At 68.3% G+C, this 25,468-nt stretch overlaps 4 protein-coding genes across 6 annotated transcripts in view; 1 reads left to right on the top strand and 3 right to left on the bottom strand.

Moving 5' to 3' along the window:
- MAD1L1 (mitotic arrest deficient 1 like 1) overlaps positions 1-8,723 on the bottom strand; it is a 312,783-nt gene extending 304,060 nt beyond the window's left edge. For both annotated transcript variants that reach the window (XM_062179870.1, XM_062179871.1), the window contains exons 1-4: positions 8,672-8,723; positions 8,046-8,206; positions 3,269-3,409; positions 471-650 (exon numbers count right to left, since the gene is read on the bottom strand). In XM_062179870.1, coding sequence (XP_062035854.1) covers positions 471-650; positions 3,269-3,409; positions 8,046-8,195 — 471 coding nt within the window. In that variant the 5' untranslated portion in view covers positions 8,196-8,206; positions 8,672-8,723. The remainder of the gene's footprint in view (positions 1-470; positions 651-3,268; positions 3,410-8,045; positions 8,207-8,671) is intronic.
- Positions 8,724-9,479: 756 nt separating this feature from the next.
- On the bottom strand, positions 9,480-16,047 carry MRM2 (mitochondrial rRNA methyltransferase 2). Its single transcript, XM_062179877.1, has 3 exons — positions 16,013-16,047; positions 15,132-15,421; positions 9,480-10,312 (listed from the first exon to the last, which is right to left on the bottom strand). Exons 1-3 carry the CDS (start codon positions 16,018-16,020, stop codon positions 9,879-9,881), a joined length of 732 nt encoding a protein of 243 aa, XP_062035861.1. The 5' UTR covers positions 16,021-16,047; the 3' UTR covers positions 9,480-9,878.
- A 27-nt stretch (positions 16,048-16,074) lies between these two features.
- On the top strand, positions 16,075-22,290 carry NUDT1 (nudix hydrolase 1). 2 transcript variants are annotated; one of them, XM_062179879.1, is made up of 4 exons: positions 16,075-16,096; positions 17,540-17,703; positions 21,707-21,852; positions 22,028-22,290. In XM_062179879.1, exons 2-4 carry the CDS (start codon positions 17,552-17,554, stop codon positions 22,198-22,200), a joined length of 471 nt encoding a protein of 156 aa, XP_062035863.1. In that variant the 5' UTR covers positions 16,075-16,096; positions 17,540-17,551; the 3' UTR covers positions 22,201-22,290. The 2 variants fall into 2 exon arrangements, with proteins under 2 accessions (XP_062035863.1, XP_062035862.1); XM_062179878.1 differs by lacking the exon at positions 16,075-16,096 and adding an exon at positions 16,323-16,756.
- A 1,712-nt stretch (positions 22,291-24,002) lies between these two features.
- The window catches only part of SNX8 (sorting nexin 8), a 55,619-nt gene continuing 54,153 nt past the window's right edge, over positions 24,003-25,468 (bottom strand). The window contains exon 11 of the mRNA XM_062179873.1: positions 24,003-24,939. Within this exon, the coding sequence (XP_062035857.1) occupies positions 24,826-24,939 (114 nt within the window). The 3' untranslated portion in view covers positions 24,003-24,825. The remainder of the gene's footprint in view (positions 24,940-25,468) is intronic.

Raw genomic sequence — 25,468 nt, 5'->3', positions numbered from 1 at the left:
CCCACCTCGCCGGCAGTGGCCAGGCTGGTCCCAGGCCCGAGGGCTGCACCCACCTCGCCGGCAGTGTCAGGCTGGTCTGGGCCCGCAGGCTGCACCCACCTCGCCGGCAGTGGCCAGGCTGGTCTGGGCCCGAGGGCTGCACCCGCCTCGCCGGCAGTGCCAGGCTGGTCCCGGGCCCGAGGGCTGCACCCACCTCGCCGGCAGTGTCAGGCTGGTCTGGGCCCGTGGGCTGCACCCGCCTCGCCGGCAGTGCCAGGCTGGTCTGGGCCCATGGGCTGCACCCGCCTCGCCGGCAGTGCCAGGCTGGTCTGGGCCCGAGGGCTGCACCCGCCTCGCCGGCAGTGCCAGGCTGGTCCCGGGCCCGCAGGCTGCACCCACCTCACCGGCAGTGCCAGGCTGGTCTGGCCCCGCGGGCTGCACCCACCTCGCCGGCAGTGCCAGGCTGGTCCGGGCCCGCGGGCTGCACCCACCTCGCCGGCCGCGGCCAGGCCGTCCTCCTTCTCCCGCAGCCTCTGGCCGGTGGCGTCCAGGGTCTGCTGGCACAGGCGGTGCCGCTCCCGCTGCTCCTGCACCTTCCCCTCGGCCGCGGCCTCCCGCTCCTGCAGCTGCCGGATGCGCGTCAGCAACTCCTGATTGCGGTCGACCTCGCGCTGTGCAGAGGGAGAACAGGCCAGCGTGGGGGACAGCCCAAGGGGGCGCTGGGAGCACACCCCACGCCCTCCTCTCGGGACAGGCCACCCAGGCCCAGAGAAGAGCGGGGCAAGAGCCGCCGGCCATGTCAGGACGAACCAGGACGAGGCGGCACGGGCCCTGCTGCCGTGGGGACCCAGGGCCCAGGAGGACACGGCACAGGCCGCCATGCCCACCTCGCCGTGCACACGCAGAGGCCACCGCTCCAGGGAGGAGCTGGAGCCAGGGAAACGCAGAATTCCAAACTGGCTTGGAGAGGAAAGAGCTACTGCGGCACCAGCAGGTTCTAACCAGGCTCGGCTGGCATCGAATGAGCCAGTGTCCCCCCAGCAGGCTGACGACGGGACAGGTGCGGGCCTGGACGGAGCACTGGACAGCAGCGTGCAAGCACAGCATCTCACAGCACCCTGCAGAGCCTCCGCCAGGGGCCCCAGGCAGGCTGCACGGTTGTGCCGCAGAGGCCGGGACACAGGAAGCCTCAGTCCAGCCTCCTCCCTCCAGTGACCCACGGGACCTGTAGGGCTCAGCGTCGGCCACCGAGAGGGGACCGCGAAGCAGGCGGCGGGGCTGCAGGAGGCCGGGCGCGAAGCCTGCTAACCTGGACTCGGGGACCTCCTGCCCTGCCTCCCAGGAGCACCGGCTGCTCCCAGCACCTGCCTCAGGCTAAGTGCTCACCCCACCCTCGGCCACGCGGCTGCAGCGCCAGACCAGGGACCCTGCAACAAAGGCACACACAGCACTGCGGCCCCTGCAGGGGCTCCAGGGCACAGGAGCTGCCAGCACAGCTCCAAAGCAGCCTGGGGACACCAGGTCAAGGCCAGAGTGGCCTCAGGGACCGCCGGGCACATGGGCAGGCAGGGCTTCAGGCCGAAACCCCATTCACCTGCCCAGTGCCAAACTGGCAGTCTGAGAAACCAAGGCGATGCCCAAGACTCCAGGGAACAAAGTGACAACCTGGGTGCAGCTAGTCTGTGGCAGGGGAGGATGGGCCCCTCGCTAGGCGGAACCCGCACAGGCAGAAGCTCCGTCGGCCAGCTCCCTGGCAGGGACCTTCCGGGATCCCGGGCCAGCCCTCACGTGTTCCGACACTCTCCGAGCAACCCGCGAGGGCCACGCCACAAGCCGGGCGCTGGAGACGGCCTGCCTCAGGAACCGCTCTGCCGCGGCCCCACGCCAGCTCCCACGGCTTCCTCGGTCTCATGGCCTCGTGCCAGGGGCCCAGCGCCTCCTCCAGGACCGACCCCCACCTCACGGAGGGAGAGGCCACACTGGGTGGTCCCCGGTGGGTCCTGAGGCAGCAGGTGGAGTGTCCCTGCATGCTGGCGGGGAGGCTGCTGTGAGCGTGGCACCCTCAAGTTGTCAACGACTTCCCTAGGAGCAGGGAGTGTGAGTGTGCTCAAGGCCAGGACGGCCCAGACACCCGTGCTGGGTACCGGGCAGGGAGGCCCCGAGGGCTCGGCGCCGTGCTCTGCTGGAAGGCTGGCAGCACCTCCACACGCGCTCGGCACTTCCTGGAAGACCCGGCAGGCACAGCTACCCACGGCACAAGAGACAGGGCCCACAGCAAACCTCCCCCGAGCCACGCCGCGCTTCCCGCTGCCCAGCAGACCCCGGGAACAAAACGGAGCGGCCGCTGAGGCGCGACAGCCATCCCAGCGAGACCCAGCCTGGCCCCCAAAGCCCTCACACACTGGTGACTTTCTAAGCCTGCCACCCGCGTGCCACCAGGCACTTCTGCCAGATCTGCCTGCCACACCTTCACAGGGAAGAGGGAAGCAGGAGGCCTGGCCGGGACACCTGCCCGTGCCAGCCTCACGACAGGGACTGTCCTCTGCTTCAGGCCACCCTCCTCCGGGACATGGGGCACAGGTGATGCTGGACTCACACCATCAGATGGCCTCAGATGAAACGCCCTGGCATCCCCAACACTGAGCACCGCAGGTTTCCAGAGGGCTAGTTCTGTTCTCAGGGACGGGGCAGGGACGGGGCAGGGACGGGGCAGGGACCGGGGAGGGACGGCAGGCTCTGCCCCCACCTGGCTCTGCTCTCAGGGATGGGGCAGGGAGGGGGCAGGGACAGGACAGGGACTGGGGAGGGATGGGGCAGGCCCTGCCCCCACCTGGTTCTGCTCTCAGGGATGGGGCAGGGATGGGGCAGGGAGGGGGCAGGGACAGGGCAGGGACTGGGGAGGGATGGGGCAGGCCCTGCCCCCACCTGGTTCTGCTCTCAGGGACAGGCAGGCCCTGCCCCCACCTGGTTCTGCTCTCAGGGACGGGCAGGCCTGCCCCCACCTGGTTCTGTTCTCAGGGACGGGGCAGGGAGGGGGCAGGGACAGGACAGGGACGGGGCAGGGACCGGGAAGGACGGGGAGGGACGGGGAGGGATGGAGCAGGGACGGGGCAGGGACAGGGCAGGGATGGGGCAGGCCCTGCCCCCACCTGGTTCTGTTCTCAGGGACGGGGAGGGATGGGGAGGGATGGAGCAGGGACGGGGCAGGGACGGGGCAGGGACCGGGGAGGGACGGGCAGGGACCGGGGAGGGACGGCAGGCCTGCCCCGGCACGCAGACCGGCACCCACCTCACAGTTCCTGGCGCTGGTGCTGGCCGCCCTCTCCAGCTCCACGCGGGCTCTCTTGTGGCTCAGCTCCATCTGCATCTTCTCCCGCTCCACCTGGATGAGGTAGGACTTGGAACGGATCTGTTCTGCTCTTTCCTCCAGCTGAGCAGGGCCAACAAAGCAAAGGAGCAGGCTCAGGAAGCGTGTCCAACATGCCAGTGGCTCCACCGGTCCCGGGCCGGCCCTGCGCTGACCCGGCGGCCCACCTCCCCGCTGGCCTGGGCTGCCAGTGGCGATGGGAAGCTCCCCCGGGCCCTGCCACGAGGCCCCCTCCAAGTCCAGTCCGGCTTGGACACCTCCCTGTGCTTTCTTCTTGAAAGGCAGACCAACACAGAGACAGACAGACAGGATACTGGTTTCTGGTTTACTCCCCAAACACCGGCAACTGCGGGGGCCAGGCAGCTGCACTCGGGGCCGCCACACGGGTAGCAGAGACATCATGGCAGCCTCTCGCTTGCAGTTTTTTTCTTTTTAAAGATTTTATTTATTTGAAAGGCAGAGCTACAGAGAAGCAGAGGCAGAGAGGGAGAGAGGTCTCCATCCGCTGGTCCACTCCCCAGATGGACTCAGTAAGTGGGGCTGAGCCGATCCGAAGCCAGGAGCTGCTTCCGGGCCTCCCACACGGGCACAGGGGCCCAAGGACGTGGGCCATCTCCCACTGCTTTCCCAGGCCACAGCAGAGAGCTGGATCGGAAGTGGAGCAGCCAGGACTTCAACCAGCGCCCATGTGGGATGCCGGCACTGCGTGGGGCAGCTTCACCCGCTATGCCACAGCGCCGGCCTCTGCACCCAGTCTTTTCAAAGGGCTCGTACAATTAGGCCGGGCTCACCCAGTAACCTCCCTGTCTTAAGGATAAGGCACCTGGGCGCTGAATTCGGCCCACAGAATCCCGCTGCAACAGCAGCCAGCTGGGGAAGCAGGTGCGGTGTCCGCCAGGGGCCGGCGCTCGGAGGCCCCTCACAGTGTGCCCACCCCAGAGAAGCAGGGGAACACAGATGAGCCCGGAAGACACACCAAACACTGCCACGGAGCCCACATGCGAGCGAGCCTCACACTGGCAGCACCGCCAGTGCAGAGCCCCGGGCTGCACACCTCCTGACTCACGGCGTCCTCAAAGCCTGCCCCCACCTGGTTCTGTTCTCAGGGACGGGGAGGGACGGGGAGGGGCGGGCATTCTCCAAAGTCTGAGAATCACCGAGCTGCTGGGTGGCGCCCCACAGCCGGGGCGGCTGGCACCGTCCGGAGACACTTCTGCTTCTCACAGGGGGTGCGCCCCATACGTCCACCACCGGCCTCCAGGGGGCAGCTGCCAGGGGCACCATCAACACCCTGCGACCAGCCCAGGGTGGGCAGCGCCAAGGCCGAGAGCCTGGCGGGAGGCAGGCGCCAGCGCCTCCCCGGCCTGTAGGTCCCCTCGCTTCAGCTCCGCCCGCTGGCACCGGAGGGTCCTAGATCCACCCCACCAGGCCTCCTGGGCTGCAGCCAAGTCGGCTTCTCTGGAGACAAGCGCGCCCCACCTCCAGGGGCACAGGACTCACACCTCATCCTGTGCCTGGCCCAGGCCCACCCAGCTCATATTTACACACACTGGGGGAAGCCTGGCGCTGTAGCATAGCCGGTAAAGCCGCTGCAGCACCAGTTCGAGACCCGGCTGCTCCTCTTCCAATCCAGCTCTGCGCTATGATCTAGGAAAGCAGTAGAAGACGGCCCAAGTCTTTGGGCCCCTGCACCCACGTGGGACACCTGGCTCCTGGCTTCGCATTGGTACAGCTCTGGCCGTTGCAGCCATCTGGCAGCAGGTACCCGGCCAGCACCAGTGCGGGCTCAGGACACAGCACAGGTCAGCAGGTACCCGGGCAGCACCAGCGTGGGCTCAGGACACAGCACAGGTCAGCAGGTACCAGGCCAGCACCAGCGTGGGCTCAGGACACAGCACAGGTCAGCAGGTACCCGGGCAGCGTGGGCTCAGGACACAGCACAGGTCAGCAGGTACCCGGCCAGCACCAGCATGGGCTCAGGACACAGCACAGGTCAGCAGGCACCCGGCCAGCACCAGCGTGGGCTCAGGACACAGCACAGGTCAGCAGGTACCCGGCCAGCACCAGCGTGGGCTCAGGACACAGCACAGGTCAGCAGGTACCCGGCCAGCACCAGCGTGGGCTCAGGACACAGCACAGGTCAGCAAGTACCCGGGCAGCGTGGGCTCAGGACACAGCACAGGTCAGCAGGTACCCGGGCAGCACCAGCGTGGGCTCAGGACACAGACAGGTCAGCAGGTACCCGGCCAGCACCAGCACGGGCTCAGGACACAGCACAGGTCAGCAGGTACCCGGGCAGCACCAGCACGGGCTCAGGACACAGCACAGGTCAGCAGGTACCCGGGCAGCACCAGCACGGGCTCAGGACACAGCACAGGTCAGCAGGTACCCGGCCAGCACCAGCGTGGGCTCAGGACACAGCACAGGTCAGCAGGTACCCGGCCAGCACCAGCGTGGGCTCAGGACACAGCACAGGTCAGCAAGTACCCGGGCAGCGTGGGCTCAGGACACAGCACAGGTCAGCAGGTACCCGGGCAGCACCAGCGTGGGCTCAGGACACAGACAGGTCAGCAGGTACCCGGCCAGCACCAGCACGGGCTCAGGACACAGCACAGGTCAGCAGGTACCCGGCCAGCACCAGCACGGGCTCAGGACACAGCACAGGTCAGCAGGCACCCGGCCAGCACCAGCACGGGCTCAGGACACAGCACAGGTCAGCAGGTACCCGGCCAGCACCAGCGTGGGCTCAGGACACAGACAGGTCAGCAGGTACCCGGGCAGCGTGGGCTCAGGACACAGCACAGGTCAGCAGGTACCCGGGCAGCGTGGGCTCAGGACACAGCACAGGTCAGCAGGTACCCGGGCAGCACCAGCGTGGGCTCAGGACACAGCACAGGTCAGCAGGTACCCGGGCAGCACTAGCACGGGCTCAGGACACAGCACAGGTCAGCAGGTACCCGGGCAGCACCAGCGTGGGCTCAGGACACAGCACAGGTCAGCAGGTACCCGGGCAGCGTGGGCTCAGGACACAGCACAGGTCAGCAGGTACCCGGCCAGCACCAGCGTGGGCTCAGGACACAGACAGGTCAGCAGGTACCCGGGCAGCGTGGGCTCAGGACACAGCACAGGTCAGCAGGTACCCGGGCAGCGTGGGCTCAGGACACAGCACAGGTCAGCAGGTACCCGGGCAGCACCAGCGTGGGCTCAGGACACAGCACAGGTCAGCAGGTACCCGGGCAGCACTAGCACGGGCTCAGGACACAGCACAGGTCAGCAGGTACCCGGGCAGCACCAGCGTGGGCTCAGGACACAGACAGGTCATCAGGTACCCGGCCAGCACCAGCGTGGGCTCAGGACACAGCACAGGTCAGCAAGTACCCGGGCAGCGTGGGCTCAGGGACACAGCACAGGTCAGCAGGTACCCGGGCAGCGTGGGCTCAGGGACACAGCACAGGTCAGCAGGTACCCGGGCAGCGTGGGCTCAGGACACAGCACAGGTCAGCAGGTACCCGGGCAGCACCAGCGTGGGCTCAGGACACAGCACAGGTCAGCAGGTACCCGGGCAGCACCAGCGTGGGCTCAGGACACAGCACAGGTCAGCAGGTACCCGGGCAGCACCAGCGTGGGCTCAGGGACACAGACAGGTCAGCAGGTACCCGGGCAGCACCAGCGTGGGCTCAGGACACAGCACAGGTCAGCAGGTACCCGGCCAGCACCAGCGTGGGCTCAGGACACAGCACAGGTCAGCAAGTACCCGGCCAGCACCAGCGTGGGCTCAGGACACAGCACAGGTCAGCAGGTACCCGGGCAGCACCAGCGTGGGCTCAGGACACAGCACAGGTCAGCAGGTACCCGGGCAGCACCAGCGTGGGCTCAGGGACACAGACAGGTCAGCAGGTACCCGGCCAGCACCAGCGTGGGCTCAGGACACAGCACAGGTCAGCAGGTACCCGGGCAGCACCAGCGTGGGCTCAGGACACAGCACAGGTCAGCAGGTACCCGGGCAGCACCAGCACGGGCTCAGGACACAGCACAGGTCAGCAGGTACCCGGGCAGCGTGGGCTCAGGACACAGCACAGGTCAGCAGGTACCCGGGCAGCACCAGCGTGGGCTCAGGACACAGCACAGGTCAGCAGGTACCCGGGCAGCACCAGCGTGGGCTCAGGGACACAGACAGGTCAGCAGGTACCCGGGCAGCACCAGCACGGGCTCAGGACACAGCACAGGTCAGCAGGTACCCGGGCAGCACCAGCGTGGGCTCAGGACACAGCACAGGTCAGCAGGTACCCGGGCAGCACCAGCGTGGGCTCAGGGACACAGACAGGTCAGCAGGTACCCGGGCAGCACCAGCGTGGGCTCAGGACACAGCACAGGTCAGCAGGTACCCGGGCAGCACCAGCGTGGGCTCAGGGACACAGACAGGTCAGCAGGTACCCGGGCAGCACCAGCGTGGGCTCAGGACACAGCACAGGTCAGCAGGTACCCGGCCAGCACCAGCGTGGGCTCAGGACACAGCACAGGTCAGCAAGTACCCGGCCAGCACTGCCCGGGCCCACGGCAGGCGCTCGCCCCCCACGGCACTGCCCTGACCCCCCGCAGGCGCTCGCCCCCCAGGCCGGCCCGGCCCCCCGCAGGCGCTCGCCCCCCCAGGCCGGCCCGCCCCCCAGGCCGGCCCGCCCCCGGAGCCCGGCCCGCTCACCCGCATGCTCTGCTGGTACTGCATCTGCAGAGAGGCCGGGGCCGAGCTGGGGCCGTCCAGCCCGGAGCCGCCCTCCACCCGCTGCGAAATGAAGTTGTTCAGAGACCGCAGGGTGGACAGCACGGTGGTGTTCTCCCCCAGGTCCTCCATGGCCGCGCTCTCTGGGGGGACGGAGGGAAGGTCAGAGCCAGCTCTCCCGGACGCCGTCCGCCCTGGCCCCGAGCCCGTGCCCGTCGGGGGGCCGCTCTGGGATAGGCGGCGCGAGCCCCGGCGGGGCAGGAGCTGGCAGCGCCCGGGGAGACCCTCGGCCTCCGCGCGGGCCGGCGCCACGGCGGGCAGGTGCACCCGGCCCGAGAGCTCGGACGGACGGCAGGGCCCCCAGGACTCTGCGGCCCCGGGCGCGTCCAGCCCCGGCGGGTCGACGCCCCCCGCCCCAGTTCCCGCTCCGCGAGCACCGGCGCTCCCCGGCCCACCCTGCCCGCCGCCACGCCCGCCCGGACCCCGCAGGAACCGGGGAGCGCGGGGCCGGGGCCCGCAGCCGGCAAGCCTGGGGGCGCCCCCAGCAGGCGGCAGAGCCCGCGCCCCGCGCCGGGGCCGGAGAGGCGCCCCCCGTGCCGGCCGCTCACCTCAGCCGCCGCTGCCCGCCGCCGGCGCTCGGATCTCCCTCCGCTCCGCCCGCGCCCGCCTATCGCGAGACGAGGGGCTGGCTCTCGCGAGACTTCGGCGAAGCCCGCCGTAAAGAACCGAGTAGCCGCGCCCGCGGAGCGTGGGGCCGCGGGAGCTCGTGCTGGGGCTGGGGACTCGCGCCCCGGAGCGCGAACGGCGCCCTTGACGCTTTCCCCGAGCCTTGCCACCGCGGCACCGGCCTGGACGCACAACCGTAACCTTCGGTGCGGATGCAGGGTGTGTGCCCCAGGGCACCGCGCCAGCGCCCGGGACCCCGGCCGGGGCGCCCCTCGCCCACGGGGGCTGGGCTCCCGCGCTCCCGCGCGCCGCGCCCACCCCTCTCCGCCTCCCGGCCCCGCCAGGACAGGGGGACCCCAGCTTGGGCGACCTGGGAGAGGGAGGGCGGGGCGCGGCGGACCGCGGCTGCTCCAGGACGGAACCCCAGGGTCTGCAGGAAAGGGCTTGGGAGAAACCAGCCGTTCTCCCGGGCCGGCGCCGTGGCGCACTGGGTTAATCCTCCGCCTGCCGCGCCGGCATCCCATGTGGGGGCCGGGTTCGAGTCCCAGCTGCTCCTCTTCCAGGCCAGCTCTCTGCTGTGGCCCGGGAGGGCAGTGGAGGATGGCCCAAGTGCTTGGCCCTGCACCCTGGGAGACCAGGAGGAGGCACCTGGTTCCTGGCTTCGGATTCTCCAACGGAAGGAAGACCTGTCTCTCACTGTCTACAACTCTACCTGTCAAAGAAAGAAAGAAACCAGTCATTCTCGGCCTTTTTTATTATTTATTTAAAAGCATGGAACTCTTCTTAACCACGTAGCGGAGTGCCTGGCCCCGGACACACTCACAGCCCGGGCCTGCCTGCCCCAGCCGGGGGCCTCAGGCCGCTCCACACCCACGCAGCTGAGCAGCCGGGAGACCCCCGCGCGCCGTGTGTCCTTGGGGCCACGCCAACACCTGCTTCTCGGAAATCCACCAGCAGACGGTGAAGGTGGGGCCGCGCCCTGCACCCCCACAGACCCCACGTCCAGCGCGGTGTGTTGTGGCCCCTACATAAACTTTCCTCGCTGGTGCTAAACAAGAAAAGGCTCCCTTCCTGTCCTGCCGCACCTCCAGGCCACAGCCCAGAGCCACGCCGGGCGTCAGGAGGGGCACAGAGCCGGGCCGGGCCGCCTCACCGGCCCTTCCTCCCGCGGTGCTGCGTGGCCAGCAGGTACACCTCTGCCGACTCCTTCCTGCTGGCCTCCGGCTTCACCGCCCGCACGCTCAGGAACTCCTCTCTCAGCCGGCTCTGCAACCGATGGCTCTGACTTCCAGCCCAGGTTTTACAAAGCAGGGTCCCCCCCGGCTGCAGGAGGTCGGGAGCCAGGTCCACCAGGGCCAGGCAGAGGCCGACAAGCCTGTCATGGTCCAGGGCCCGGATCCCTGTGGCGTTGGGCGCCATGTCGCTCAGCACCACGTCCACCATGCCGCCGGGAAGCAGCTCTCGGATTCTGGGCCAGGCTCCCGGGTCCGTCACGTCGGCTGGACACAGGAAAGTCGCTCCCTCCAGGGGGAAGACGTGCAGAAGATCTACCCCCAGCACGAAGCCCACGGGAGAGCTGGGGTCTGCAGAGGGTGCGTCCGAGTCACCACCCACCCGGGGTCTGCGCACACACACAACACGGGGCGCGTCCGAGTCACCACCCACCCCGGGGTCTGCGCACACACACAACACAGGGCCACCCCGGGTCTGTGCACACACACAACACTGGTCCACCCCTGGTCTGTGCACACACACCACAGAGGGTGCGTCCGAGTCACCACCCACCCCGGGGTCTGCACACACACACAACACGGGGCGCGTCCGAGTCACCACCCACCCCGGGGTCTGCGCACACACACCACACGGGGCGCGTCCGAGTCACCACCCACCCGGGGTCTGCGCACACACACAACACGGGGCGCGTCCGAGTCACCACCCACCCGGGGTCTGCACACACACACCACACGGGGCGCGTCTGAGTCACCACCCACCCCGGGGTCTGTGCACACACACCACACGGGGCGCGTCTGAGTCACCACCCACCCCGGGGTCTGTGCACACACACCACACAGGGCCACACCACACAGGGTGCGTCCGGGTCACCACCCACCCCGGGGTCTGTGCACACACACCACACGGGGCGCGTCTGAGTCACCACCCACCCCGGGGTCTGTGCACACACACCACACAGGGCCACACCACACGGGGCGCGTCCGGGTCACCACCCACCCCGGGGTCTGCGCACACACACCACACGGGGCGCGTCCGAGTCACCACCCACCCCGGGGTCTGCGCACACACACCACACGGGGCGCGTCCGAGTCACCACCCACCCCGGGGTCTGCGCACACACACCACACGGGGCGCGTCCGAGTCACCACCCACCCCGGGGTCTGTGCACACACACCACACAGGGCCACACCACACAGGGTGCGTCTGGGTCACCACCCACCCCGGGGTCTGTGCACACACACAACACGGAGCGCGTCCGAGTCACCACCCACCCCGGGGTCTGCGCACACACACCACACGGGGCGCGTCCGAGTCACCACCCACCCGGGGTCTGTGCACACACACAACACGGGGCGCGTCCGAGTCACCACCCACCCGGGGTCTGCGCACACACACAACACGGGGCGCGTCCGAGTCACCACCCACCCCAGGTCTGCACACACACAACACGGGGTGCGTCCGAGTCACCACCCACCCGGGGTCTGCGCACACACACCACACGGGGCGCGTCCGAGTCACCACCCACCCTGGGGTCTGCGCACACACACCACACGGGGCGCGTCCGAGTCACCACCCACCCGGGGTCTGTGCACACACACCACACGGGGCGCGTCCGGGTCACCACCCACCCCGGGGTCTGCGCACACACACCACACGGGGTGCGTCCGAGTCACCACCCACCCCGGGGTCTGCGCACACACACCACACGGGGCGCGTCCGAGTCACCACCCACCCCGGGGTCTGTGCACACACACCACACAGGGCCACACCACACAGGGTGCGTCCGGGTCACCACCCACCCCGGGGTCTGCGCACACACACCACACGGGGCGCGTCCGAGTCACCACCCACCCCGGGGTCTGTGCACACACACCACACGGGGCGCGTCCGAGTCACCACCCACCCCGGGGTCTGTGCACACACACCACACAGGGCCACACCACACAGGGTGCGTCCGGGTCACCACCCACCCCGGGGTCTGCGCACACACACAACACGGGGCGCGTCCGAGTCACCACCCACCCCAGGGTCTGTGCACACTCACAACACGGGGCGCGTCCGAGTCACCACCCACCCGGGGTCTGCGCACACACACAACACGGGGCGCGTCCGAGTCACCACCCACCCGGGGTCTGTGCACACTCACAACACGGGGCGCGTCCGAGTCACCACCCACCCGGGGTCTGTGCACACACACCACACGGGGCGCGTCCGAGTCACCACCCACCCCAGGGTCTGTGCACACTCACAACACGGGGCGCGTCCGAGTCACCACCCACCCGGGGTCTGCGCACACACACAACACGGGGCGCGTCCGAGTCACCACCCACCCGGGGTCTGCGCACACACACCACACAGGGCCACACCACACAGGGTGCGTCCGGGTCACCACCCACCCCGGGGTCTGTGCACACTCACAACACAGGGCGCGTCCGAGTCACCACCCACCCGGGGTCTGTGCACACACACCACACAGGGCCACACCACACAGGGTGCGTCCGAGTCACCACCCATCCCGGGGTCTGTGCACACACACCACACAGGGCGCGTCCGGGTCACCACCCACCCCGGGGTCTGCGCACACACACAACACGGGGCGCGTCCGGGTCACCACCCACCCCGGGGTCTGCGCACACACAACAAAGGCGCGTCCGAGTCACCACCCACCCGGTTTCTGTGCACACACACAACCGGGGCGCGTCCGAGTCACCACCCACCCGGGGTCTGCGCACACACACCACACGGGGCGCGTCCGAGTCACCACCCACCCGGGGTCTGCGCACACACACCACACGGGGCGCGTCCGAGTCACCACCCACCCCGGGTCTGCACACACACACCACACGGGGCGCGTCCGAGTCACCACCCACCCGGGGTCTGCGCACACACACCACACGGGGCGCGTCCGAGTCACCACCCACCCGGGGTCTGCGCACACACACAACACGGGGCGCGTCCGAGTCACCACCCACCCCGGGTCTGCGCACACACACCACACGGGGCGCGTCCGAGTCACCACCCACCCCGGGGTCTGCGCACACACACCACACGGGGCGCGTCCGAGTCACCACCCACCCCGGGTCTGCACACACACACCACACGGGGCGCGTCCGAGTCACCACCCACCCGGGGTCTGCGCACACACACAACACGGGGCGCGTCCGAGTCACCACCCACCCCGGGTCTGCGCACACACACCACACGGGGCGCGTCCGAGTCACCACCCACCCCGGGGTCTGCGCACACACACCACACGGGGCGCGTCCGAGTCACCACCCACCCCGGGTCTGCACACACACACCACACGGGGCGCGTCCGAGTCACCACCCACCCGGGGTCTGTGCACACACACAACACGGGGCGCGTCCGGGTCACCACCCACCCCGGGGTCTGTGCACACACACCACACGGGGCGCGTCCGGGTCACCACCCACCCCGGGGTCTGTGCACACACACAACACAGGGCCACCCCGGGGTCTGCGCACACACAACAGAGGGCGCGTCCAAGTCACCACCCACCCGGGGTCTGCGCACACACACAACAGAGGGCGCGTCCGAGTCACCACCCACCCCGGGGTCTGTGCGCACACACCACACGGGGTGCGTCCGGGTCACCACCCACCCCGGGTCTGTGCACACACACAACACAGGGTGTGATCCTACACCCAGGGCCGGCGGGCTCCACCCCCAGCCTCGCAGACCAAGGCCAGGGCAGAAAGTGACCGTCCCAGGGTCAGAGAGAGCGACAGGCAGACCCAGGGCCACCTCCAGGACTGACAACACTCTACCGCCAGGGGCTTGCTCCGAGGGAGGGTTCCTGGGTCGCTATGGTCTTGTCGGTCACTGAGACAGGAGAGGGACCCGCACCTGGGGCACTGGTTCAAGGCCCGGCTGCTCCACTTGCAATCCAGCTCAGGATGGCCCAGGTGTCTGGACCCCTGGCACCCACGTGGGAGACCCGGATGGAGCCTCTTGCCCCCATCTGGTCAGGAAATAAAAGGCCAGCGTTCCCCCCTCCCACCTGCGAGGCTCTCAGCCTCCCCCTGCCCTCTCCTGACCGATGGCCACTGCACAAGCTGGGACCGTGGCCGTGGCTGGGCTGGGAGCGTGGCTGTGGCTCGGCTAAGAAGCTGAGACCGGCGCTGTGACTCAGCGGGTGGAACTGCTGCCCGTGAAGTCAGCACCCCATGGCAGAGCGCTGGCTCTGGTCCTGGCTGCTCTGCTTCTGATCCAGTTTCCTGCCAACGTCCCTGGGAAGGCCTGGGCCTCAGCCAGCCACATAGGAGAGCAGGAAGGGGCTCCTGGATCCTGGCGTCAGCCTGGCCCAGCTTTGGCCACTGTGGCCACTTAGAGAGTGAACCAGCGAAAGTGAGATCTCTCTGTCTCCTTTCTCTGATGCTCTGCCTTTCAAATAAATGTTTAAATAAAAAAAGTCACAGGACTTTGAGTTCAGTCTGCCTACGAGAAAGGAACAAATGTGTTTTATTCCTAGCTAATACTCCAGGAGCCAGGAGCTCCATCCGGGTCTCCCACGCGGGTGCAGGGGCCCAAGGACTTGGGCCATCTTCTACTGCTTTCCCAGGCCACAGCAGGGAGCTGGATGGGGAGTAGAGCAGCCGGGACTCGAACCAAGGCTCATGGTGGAGGGAGAGCAGGTGCGGGGACTGCCGGCAGCAGCTTAACTGGCTGACCCACAACACTGGCCCCTTGTCTCTGATTTTGAAAAAGTCCTGTTTTTCTCATCATTATCACTAAAGAACCGTCGTGGCCATTGTGTGCCTTCCCAGAGGGGCTCACCCCCGTGCCCGGAGGCAGAGAGCAGCCTGCCTGCACGCCCTCAGATCAGGGCCGTGGGAAGGCGCTGTCGGGGGCTGGCGCTGTGGCCTGAAGGGTGAAGGCACTGCCTGCGACCCCAGCATCCCATGTGGGTGCCCGTCACATCCCAGCGGCTCCACTTCCGATCCAGCTCTCTGCTATGGCCCGGGATAGCAGTGGAAGATGGCCCAAGTGCTTGGGCCCCTGCACCTGCGTGGGAGACCTGGAAGAAGCTCTGGGCTCCTGGCCCAGCCCCGCCGTTGCAGCCACTGGGGAGTGAACCAGCGGATGGAAGACCTGTCTGTCTCTGTAACTCTCTCTGTAAGTATAAAAGCGCGGGCCGCGCGGTCCCACCTGTGCCTGCCGCGTTGACCCTCTGCACGGCCACCTGGCTCCAGGACCCCGGGGCGGCCCCGCAGTCCAGCACCCGCAGGCCGGGCCGCAGAATCCGGTGCTTGCGGTCCATCTCCAGGAGCTTGAAGGCGCTGCGGCAGCGGTAGCTCTCCGCCCGCGCCGCCTTCACGAAAGGGTCACGGAGGTGCCGCTGCAGCCACAGGTGCCCGGCCCCGGAGCAGCTCTCACGGCGACCCCCGGCAGCCTGGACCGCTCCCCGCCGCAGCGGAGCGCGCAGCAGCTTCAGGTACCTGGCGACAGAGACGGGGCAGGCGGGGCGCACCCCACTCAGTGTGCGCCCTGCGCTGCCGGTGTGCCCCGAAACCCACGTCCTCGCGGACTTCAGAACGCACTCCGGGCCTCGGAAGACACGGCGGAGGTCCAGGGAGACCCCGGGCGGGCGTCAGGACACACGCGGAGGGGCCGCCCCGTGACCACTCGGGGAGAAGCCCCCATCCAGGGGGGCCCACCCCGCCCACACCCACACCCAGCCTCCGAACCCCGAGACTCAACCACAGCCCGGCCACCCGCAGCCCCGCCCACCTGCGCACCTGCTGCACCTGCAGCCCGCCTCGCCCCCAATGCCACCTGCCCGGGCTCCCCCGCCCCTCGCGGGTTCACCCCCCCCCCAGTCCTTTCTGGGTCAGGGGCTGGGGAGAGGGTCTTCCCACCACTCCTGGCTCCCGGGGGGGGGGGTTTTCCCACCGCTCCCGGCTCCCCGGAGGGTGGGGTGGGTGTCTTCCCACCGCTCCCAGCTCCCGGGGGGGGGGTCTTCCCACCGCTCCCGGATCCCCGCGCACATGCGGCAGACGACCCCACACAGACGCCGCCAACCCCCTTACCCCGCCATCGGCGCCGCGCTGCGCGCCCCCGGAAGCGCCCGCGCCACTTCCGGCCGAGGCCCCGCCCCCGGCGCAGCGGCACAGGTAGGGGCGTGGGGCGTGGGGCGTGGGGCGCGGGGCGGGGGGGTGCCCCGGGGGTGGGGGTGCCCCAGGGACCCGGGCCCGCGGCGGGGTGGGCGCCGGCGGCCGGGTGCGCGCGCCCTCCTCGGCCCGCGCGCTCTGAGCCCTGGCGTCCGGTTTCCACTCGGACAGTGGGAGCGCGGGCCGACGCGGGGGCCGCCGGCTGCGGACCTGGTCCAGCTCCCGCTGGTGCGCCTGGGACCGCCGGAGGCCTGGCCCGGCTCCTGGCCCAGCTCTGGCCGAAGCAGCCACAGGGGCGTGAACCAGCAGGTGGACGCTCGCTCTGCCTTTCAAAGTGAGAACCTCCCGGTGCTGAGTGCATGAGAGTGGCCTTGGCGCTGCCTTCATCCTCCAAGCTCAGAGAGCCAGGTTTGGGGGCCGCTGTCGAGGGGCGGGCAGCCGAGCCGCGGCCTGCAGTGCCGGCCTCCCATGTGAGCACTGGTTCGAGTCCCGGCTGCTCCACTTCCCGGCCAGCTCCCTGCTGTGGCCTGGGAAAGCAGTGGAAGATGGCCCACGTCCTTGGGCCCCTGCACACACGTGGGAGACCCAGAGGAAGCTCCTGGCTTCGGCCTGGTTTTCAGCCCAGCTGTTGCAGCCATTTGGGGAGTGAACCAGTGGATGGAAGTGTGTTTCTCTCTCTCTCTCTCTCTCTCTCTCTCTCTAACTCTTTCAAGTAAATAAGTCTTTTAAAGGATAGAAGGGAGGGCAGGAAGAAGCCAGGTGTGGGGCGTGGCGCAACCAGGCTGGGAGAAAGCGTTCGGCCCCGTGGAAGCCCCTGCACAGACCTCATTCCCCACCCAGCCTTGGGTCTGTTGTCACACACCACGACTTCCAGGGGGTGCCCCTGGTGCTGAGGCCCCCAGGGTGGGAGCCGCGGGCCGGGACAGGGACAGGGACGCAGTAGGAGGAGTGGGCTCCAGCTTTTCTGCAGCAGGGACCCCGGCAGGGGTGTCTCCCTCCGTGGCTTCTCTGGCCACGCACTCCGTGGCTCCAGGTGTGAGCACAGGGTAACTGCTGCCCCAGGAAGTGGACCTGCCCCGGCCCTGTCCACGGACACCGGCCACATCCCACGGGGCCGGAAGCAGCCTCTGTGACAAGGCCGAGGCCAGACCCTGAGGTCAGAGCACTGGATAAACTTCACGGGCTCTTTGTGGCCAGCTGGGCACAGGGGCTGGGCTTGGGGCTCCGGGGGGCCAGCCCAGGGGCAGGAGGCGCCCTTCCTGGAATGGCCCTGTTCTGTGTCGCTAGGAGCACCAGGCAGTGGGCAAAGGAGGCTCTGACTGCCCGGCCCGGATGGCCGAGGTCCTGAGTGAGGGCCAGAGCGGTCTGGCCGGGGCCGGGAGGTGGCGGCCTGGCCTCCCTCCGGCCCACCTGGAGGCTGACCGCGCCCTCTCGCCACGCTCCCAGGACCCAGGGACCATGGGCGCCGCCAGGCTCTATACCTTGGTGCTGGTCCTGCAGCCCCCGCGCCTTCTCCTCGGCATGAAGAAGCGCGGCTTCGGGGCCGGGCGCTGGAACGGCTTCGGAGGGAAAGTACAAGCTGGAGAGACCATCGAGGCCGGGGCCAGGAGGTGAGGAGTGGGGTTGGGGCTGTGGCGTGGCCTGAGCCGGAGCCGCAGCTTCTGCAAGACAGGAATAGAAGTCGAGGCCTGCGCATGGCCAGCTCTGTGCTGGGGCCCGGGAGTGCAGTGGAGGATGGCCCAGGTGCTCGGGCCCTGCACCCGTGGGAGACCAGGAGAAGCACCTGGCTCCTGGCTTCGGATCAGCGCGGTGCGCCGGCCGCGGCGGCCATTGGAGGGTGAACCAATGGCAAAGGAAGACCTTTCTCTCTGTCTCTCTCTCTCTGTCCACTCTGCCTGTCCAAAAAAAAAAAAAAAAGGCCTGTGCTGACCGCCCCACAGGTCGTGGCCGACTTCAGGGCGCGTGGGGAACGCTGCTCTGCCCGTGCTGTGAGCCCAGCGGTCACTGGGTTTGTCCATCGTTTCTCCGGAGCCTTGGGCACGCTGAGTCTCACGTGTTCCTCGGCATACCGCCGGGCGTGGGGAGGGACCGCGGCCGGAGAGGTCGCGCAGCCTGCCCGGGCTACCAGCCGCTCGTGGACGTGCTGGTGTCTGCTGCCCTGGCCCCTGGCTGGCGTGAGGATACGCGCGGCGGGGGCCAGCCCTGCGCTGCCAGGGTCTTGTTCTTGTACCTGCACTCGGGTGCTGGTGTTGCGAGTGGCGGCTTAACCCCGTGATGCCAGCCCAGACTGGCCTTCTCACCCAGAGCCCCCCCCAGCATAGGGGTCTCAGCAGTTCCCTTAGGGGTGCCAGGCTCCCTGCATCCCAGCCTTGCCCCGTGCACAAGGGGACCCCCTGCTTCCCAGACGTTTGTACAGCCGGCCAGGCCACTCCCTACACTGAAGATAGACGTTCAGAACACAGGGCCGCACCTGCCCACCCAGTGCAGACTCGAGCCTGGAGGACTGCGTGGTGCGGCCGCCCCAGCCCGTGAGGGGCTTCTCTCCGGGCACCTGCCCACCCAGTGCAGACTCTCGAGCCTGGAGGACTGCGAGGTGCGGCCGCCCCAGCCCGTGAGGGGCTTCTCTCCGGGCACCTGCCCACCCAGTGCAGACTCTCAAGCCTGGAGGACTGCGAGGTGCGGCCGCCCCAGCCCGTGAGGGGCTTCTCTCCGGGCACCTGCCCACCCAGTGCAGACTCTCGAGCCTGGAGGACTCGTGGTGCGGCCGCCCCAGCCCGTGAGGGGCTTCTCTCCGGGCACCTGCCCACCCAGTGCAGACTCTCGAGCCTGGAGGACTGCGTGGTGCGGCCGCCCCAGCCCGTGAGGGGCTTCTCTCCGGGCACCTGCCCACCCAGTGCAGACTCTCGAGCCTGGAGGACTGCGAGGTGCGGCCGCCCCAGCCCGTGAGGGGCTTCTCTCCGGGCACCTGCCCACCCAGTGCAGACTCTCGAGCCTGGAGGACTGCGTGGTGCGGCCGCCCCAGCCCGTGAGGGGCTTCTCTCCGGGCACCTGCCCACCCAGTGCAGACTCTTGAGCCTGGAGGACTGCATGGTGCGGCCGCCCCAGCCCGTGAGGGGCTTCTCTCCAGGCACCTGTCCAGCCAGGTCCTTGCCGAGGGGCAGCAGTTGAGGACAGGATGTGCAGGATGCAACCAAGGGCAGGCACATGTGCTGTGCCCCTCCTGTGCAGTAAGGTGCAGCCTGGGTGCAGAGACCCTGGGGCCCCCGGGTCTCCAGCAGAGAGTGGCTCTCCTTGGGGCTGCCCTGACCATCTTCCCATCCCCCACCTCCGAGAGACCTAGTGTCCAGCAGCCCAGGCCCTGGCTGCCCAGGAAGGGGGAGGGGGCGAGGATGAGCCTGGTGCGGGCTCTGCCCATGCACCCCCCCCCATTCTGTCAGGAGGATGCCCAGAGGCCCTCGCGCACCTGTGCAGGTGGGCGCGCTCACCCACTCCACACTTCCACCATCTTGGAGGGCCTGTCCTCAGCCTCTGTGGCGTGGGAGGCAGCTGGGCAGGTGCACAGGGTGCTATGCCTGGTGCACGGTGGGGGACCAGGTTTCCAGCAGCAAGAACCCAAGAAGAGTGTGTTGAAAAGGGGCTTCCCGGAGGCTCCGCGGGCCTCCCGGCTCCACCCCTGGGCCTGGAGCCACTTCCTGCTCGCCTGCTCGGTGTTTACGCTCAAGCCCTCCTCCGGCTGCTTCCCGGGAACTGAGCATCGGGACCTGCGGCGGCGTGGGCTGCGTCTGTCTGGTTACCCCAGCTTTCGCTCTGTCACCGGCGAGACTGCCAGTACCACATGCTGCTGTGCATTTGGGAAGATGAACTAAAATTAGTCAAAACACAGAATCAGCAGGCGAAGTCTTGACGATGCGACCTGCCAGGCTGCTGCCAGGAGCCTCGCTGAGCCCTGCTGTGCCCCCGCCCCAGCTGGCCCCAACGGCCAGAGCTGCGCTGATCCAAACCCAGGAGCCAAGAGCTTCCTCGGTCTCCCACGCGGGTGCAGGGATTCCACTGCTTTCCCAGGCCACAGCTGAGAGCTGGGTCGGAAGAGGAACAGCCGGGACTTGAACTGGCGCCCACTGCAGGCAGAGGCTTAACCCTCTGTGCCACAGCGCCAGCCCCTGGGAAGCCTTTTGCCACCACGTCCCCACGTGAAAAAGTCCAGTTTTAATTAACCCTCAGGAAGTCAGTGCCACTGCCAGGCCTGTGCACTTGTGGTGGCTGGAGTCTCCGGTCCAGCCCAGGCTGAGGCCCTCGTGGCCTAACGTGTGTCCCAGTGGCTTCGCTCACCGCCTTGGGCAGGCAGACTGCACAGCATGAGCGTGCTAACCCGACTAGATCAGAAGTAACCAAGCCTGGTTGGGGAGCGAACCAGAAGGTGGGCGAGCTCTGAATCTCTGTGCCCTTCAAACAAAATTCTAAAAGGTTCTTGTTGCACATAACCATAAATGGTCAGACCGCGTGAGCACGTTTTTATAGAAGCAGAGGGCAGTGAGGAAGTGAGAAACCCCCTGGGCTGGTGCCACTGTGGCCTGGTAAGTCCCCAGAGCCCTGAGCCCGGGGCAGGGCCTCCAGGAAGTACCTGCAGAGGGCCCGGACGGGAAGTGAGAAGCGGGCACCCTGCACGCACCGAGATGCTCCCCACGGGCTCCCGACAGTGGCCACAGGGGGAATGTTTCTTTTTAAAAGACTTAGTTACTTGAAATCCAGGAGAGAGAGGTCTTCCATCTGCTGGTTCAGTCCTCAAGTGGCCACAACAGCCAGAGCTGAGCTATCTGAAGCCAGGAGCTCCACTCGGGTCTCCCACGTGGGTGACAGGGACCCAGACACCTAGACCATCTTCTGCTGCTTTTTCTTGGCCACCAGCAGGGAGCTGGGTCGGAAGTGGAGCAGCCAGGACTCACAGTGACTTATGCCACCACGCCAGAGCTGGCCCTGGGCGACAGGTTTTCATGCCCCACAGCACACAGCTTGGATCCCTTGGGCGTAGAAGCCACAGTCCTCTCCTGGGGGGTGGCCGGACAGGCTCATGATGCAGAGAAAGACCCAGGGATCCCTAAGCTGGTGCCAGGGGCTCCCGGGGTGGCGAGCGCGGGTGGTGCCCCGGCTCTGGCTTCTCTAGGAGGGGACAGCTTCAGGGCCGGCTGGTGCTGCTTGCTGGTCCCGCACTGCGTGCTCCCGTGGCCAGGTCAGCCCGTGCGGAAACGGCCTGGAGCGTGGGTCGTGTCTGAGGCAGAGCCAGAGGCGTGACAGGAGCCTGAGGGAAGGACGATTCCCTGGGCACCCGGGCCCCAAGCACAGGGCCGTCAGCCCCAGGGCTGCTACCCCACTTGGGGCAGGCTCACAGGCTTGGGCGGGCAGCTGGCAGAGGACACGGGACTGCACTGTGCTCCTCCCCAGAACCCAACCGTCAGGATTGCGGGGTCCACGCTGGCTGCGTCAGCTCTGCCGAGGCCCTCGGCGTGAATGCCACCCCCACTCCCCTCACGCCAGGCCCACGGTGCCCCGCGCCTGCTCGTCCTGCCTCTGGTGCCTTCCCTGACCCTCTCTCCCCCCTCTCCCTTCTGCGCGCAGGGAGCTGCAGGAGGAGAGCGGGCTGACCGTGGACACGCTGCACAAGGTGGGCCACATCGTGTTCGAGTTTGTGGGCAACCCTGAGCAGATGGACGTGCACATCTTCTGTACCGACCGTGTGCAGGGCACGCCTGTGGAGAGCGACGGTGAGCCTCGGGGGGCGGGGGGCGCTCCCCACTGCCCTCTATAGTGCTGGAGGTCTGGGGCCCGGCCCACGCCTGAGCCCTCTGCTGGCGGTGACCTTGAGGCTTCAGCCCCCCAGGAGGTCCTGCCGAGCGGCAGCTCCGGGCAGGACGTCTCACCCCCTTCTCCCCACTGCAGAAATGCGCCCACAGTGGTTCCAGCTGGACCAGATCCCCTTCGGCGACATGTGGCCCGACGACAGGTACTGGCTGCCACTCCTGCTGCAGGGCAGGAAGTTCCAGGGCCACTTCAAGTTCCAGGGCCAGGACACCATCCTGGATTACACACTGCGAGAGGTGGACGCGCTCTAGCCGGAGGGCCGGAGCCGCCGGGCTCACGGAGCGCAGCTGACTTGTGCTGGACTGTCGTTGGACTGAAGGAAAATAAAGGCGTTTTTTTTTTTTACAGATTTCTGCAGGCACTGGCATGGCCAGCTCAGTCCCGGGCTGGGGGGGGGGGGGGGCGGGGGCAGAGAAGGGAGACCGGGAGCTCCTGGCGGGGCACGGGTGCTGCTCCACCTGTCCTGGTGCGGGGGGGGGGGGGGGGTGGGCAGAGGAGGGAGACCGGGAGCTCCTGGCGGGGCGCGGGTGCTGCTCCACCTGTCCTGGTCGGGCGGGCAGAGAAGGGAGACCGGGAGCTCCTGGCGGGGCGCGGGTGCTGCTCCACCTGTCCTGGTCGGGGGGCGGGGGGGCGGGCAGAGAAGGGAGACCGGGAGCTCTTGGTGGGGCGCGGGTGCTGCTCCACCTGTCCTGGTCGGGGGGCGGGCAGAGAAGGGAGACCGGGAGCTCCTGGTGGGGCCCCAAGCGCTGCTCCACCTCCGCCGGCCATGAGCCCAGGGCACAGCCCCACGTTGAGTGCCATGCCCCTGCCCCAAGAGCACGGAGCTGCTTCCCACCGTGCGAGTGAGGAGACAGGAAGAACCGACCGCTTCGCCCAGCTTGCGTCCATGAGTTTAATGACCGCTCGTGGAAGCTGGGGTAGGGACTGCGGCACGTAGGCCGTCTGTAAACGCTTCCAGTTTATTGCAGGTCACATCATCGATTCCCGCAGCCTCAAAGTGCCTCCTACGAACACCTCGCTCCCGTGGGAAGGGAGAAGCCTCAGACGCACAGCAAGCCTGGCCAGGGACCGCGCGGCGCCCACTGTCACCACGCGGCAGGTCGCCCTCACTCGGCCTGGCACTGGGGAGACACCCACTCTGCCACCTTGGGCCGGGACACGGGCTGAGCGGCAGGTGCCATCTCCCTCTCCCAGGAAAACCAGGCAGGGCCAGAAGGCAGCCCCTGCCTGCCGTGCCCAGCAGGTCCCACCCCACTGACCTGCTGCTGGCTCGTGCCTAGGGGAAGGTGGGTGACCAGGGTAGGAGGCTCGCCCTCTGCCAGCTGTGGGGCCCCAGCACCCCTGCCTCAGCCGGGGAGACAGCGCAGGGCCCCAAAGGCCTGCAGGGAGACCTCGCGACTCACGCACCAGGTCCCTATCGGTCAAGTTCTTTTCAGTTTATTCTGTAGCCTTGGTACTGGGGTCCCCTTGGCAGCTGTGTTAACAGCGCCTGCCCTGGAGGTCCCTGTCGCCCCACCACCTGGGCAGGGAGCAGTGACAAGTCTGTAGGGCACACAGGAGACCTCGCCACCCTGGACACTGGGGGGGCCACGCGTTCCAGCTCGGGGCGCTGGGCCTGAGTCCCCTGGGCAGCTGAGCACTTGCTTCTACATCTGGGGGAGGGTTCCAAGGCACAAGCGGCTCTGTGACTTGGGTGGGGCCAGTGGTTCCAAATGCAGGGACCAGCCACCCCAGGCAGGGCCCACCATGGCCAGAGACCCCGACTCTCCCAGCCCGGGGACATGAGCCAGCTGGCCCCAAGGATGGCTACCTGCACTGCACAGGGGCCCAGGGCAGCCCTGCCTCGGGCCGGGAGCAGAGCCCTGGCCGTGCCCAGGTGCACGGGGCCCAGGGCAGCCCTGCCTCGGGCCGGGAGCACAGCCCTGGCCATGCCCAGGTGCACGGGGTCCAGGGCAGCCCTGCCTCGGGCTGGGAGAACAGCCCTGGCCGTGCCCCTGGAAGGAGGACTACGGAGGGGCTGTCGTCCAGGCAGGTCCTCCCCTAGCATCCCCCCCCCCCCCCCCCGCCACAGAACACTGGGCACCGGGAGGCCCTGCACGGTTCCCACCAGGTGACTCGGGCAGCGGCACACTGGGCCTCCGTGACCTCTGACCCCACACAGAAGAGCCTCCTTTACCTGCCCCTGGGGGCGGCTGGGCCAGGGCCTCGTGGCCTTGGAAGGGGGTGAACCCCTGTAACACTTCCCGACCCCGCCTGGACCCGACACATGCCCCGCCCCACCACGGCAGGCTCGGGGCCCGCGGTGTGGACTCCAGCACTGGGTGACCAGCCCTGGGATGGACAGGAGCCCCGTCCACACGGTTTCCAGGTCTCAGAGCCACATTCTCCACACCCAGACCATGAGGCGCACGGGGTCTTGAGGTCTGCGTGCGTGGAGGGGCAGTCGGGGCACCTGACACCAGGCCCGTGTCCCCGCCCCCCGCCCCCCAGAGCCTAGAGTGTCCGCAGGCGCTGGCAGTGGTCCCACGGCTGAGACCTCGCCCAGCACACGCGGCGGCGGCGGTCCTGCCCTGTGGCTGACCCACTCCCGTGAGGCAGCCCCCACAGTGCCCCATGCAGGAGTCCCCCGTCCCCCAAGGCACTGCCATGGGGACACGATCCTTGCTTCTGCCACGCAGCAGCTGGGAACCGCGGGCTCCTCCCCGCAGGCTGGCAGGACCGGGCCGTGAGGGCAGCAGAGCCCTGCCACCCTGGTCCCGTCCAGACATCCCGGCCTCAGGAGCACCGTGGGCTGCAGGCCAGAGGGAATGAGCCAGGGACACGCGTGGGGAAAGAGGCTTTAGTGAGGCCGCAGGAGCTGGCCGGGGCCTCGGGCACTAGTGAGGGCACAGCCGGCCTGCGGGGCCCCCGGCGGTGGCGGCCGTGGCACTGTGCGGCCCGGCAAAGAGGCAGCTCAGCTTGGGCGCCAGCTCGTTCCACACTTTGCTCATCTGTGGGGGAGAAGACAGAGTGAGAAGCGGGGAACGCGGCTCCCCCCGTGAAGCACCAGTAACAGTTCTGTCCCGTCGGCTGGCAAGACCCGGCGGACACACAGGGGCTGACCCGGGACCCCGGGTCTGCCGAGCACGGTGGCCTGTTCCACCCTCGCTCCAGCAGCCTGGCAGCCTCCACGTGGTTGGAATGCCAAGGCGACGTGGACCTCAGGATTAAGCTGGGAGGTCACACAGACCCCGCCTTCCAAGGAGGGAAACTGAGCCGTGGGGGTCTCCCGAGGGCATCACCACCGTGGCTAGAGGATGCAGACCGGAGCTACAGATCTGGGACCTGAGCTGCTCCCCTGGGTCCAGCAGCTGGCGTGGCTGCGGGCGGAGGCTCCCTCCCTGTAGGGACTCCTGGTCCCTTGGAAGCAGAGGGACGCAGGACACGGAATGTGACCTGGATGGTGAGCGGCGGACAGGCTGAGGGGAGCGGGCAGCGGGGACACGGAGCAGCACCGCTCTCCCGTGGCCCCAGGGCTCA

The sequence above is a fragment of the Lepus europaeus genome, chromosome 21, assembly GCF_033115175.1.
Source record: "Lepus europaeus isolate LE1 chromosome 21, mLepTim1.pri, whole genome shotgun sequence".
NCBI classification, from domain to species: Eukaryota; Metazoa; Chordata; class Mammalia; order Lagomorpha; family Leporidae; genus Lepus; species Lepus europaeus.
The sequence above is the reverse complement of the archived record's forward strand: the minus strand, read 5'-3'. Positions and strand labels throughout refer to the sequence as shown.

Coding starts and splice junctions, on each gene's coding strand:
- MRM2 (XM_062179877.1), bottom strand. Junction 10,313..15,131: donor GGTCAACGCGGCAGGCACAG/GTGGGACCGCGC, acceptor CACCCTCTGCAG/ACCCCAGCTCTCCCGTGGGC.
- NUDT1 (XM_062179878.1), top strand. Junction 17,704..21,706: donor ATCGAGGCCGGGGCCAGGAG/GTGAGGAGTGGG, acceptor TTCTGCGCGCAG/GGAGCTGCAGGAGGAGAGCG. Junction 21,853..22,027: donor CACGCCTGTGGAGAGCGACG/GTGAGCCTCGGG, acceptor TCCCCACTGCAG/AAATGCGCCCACAGTGGTTC.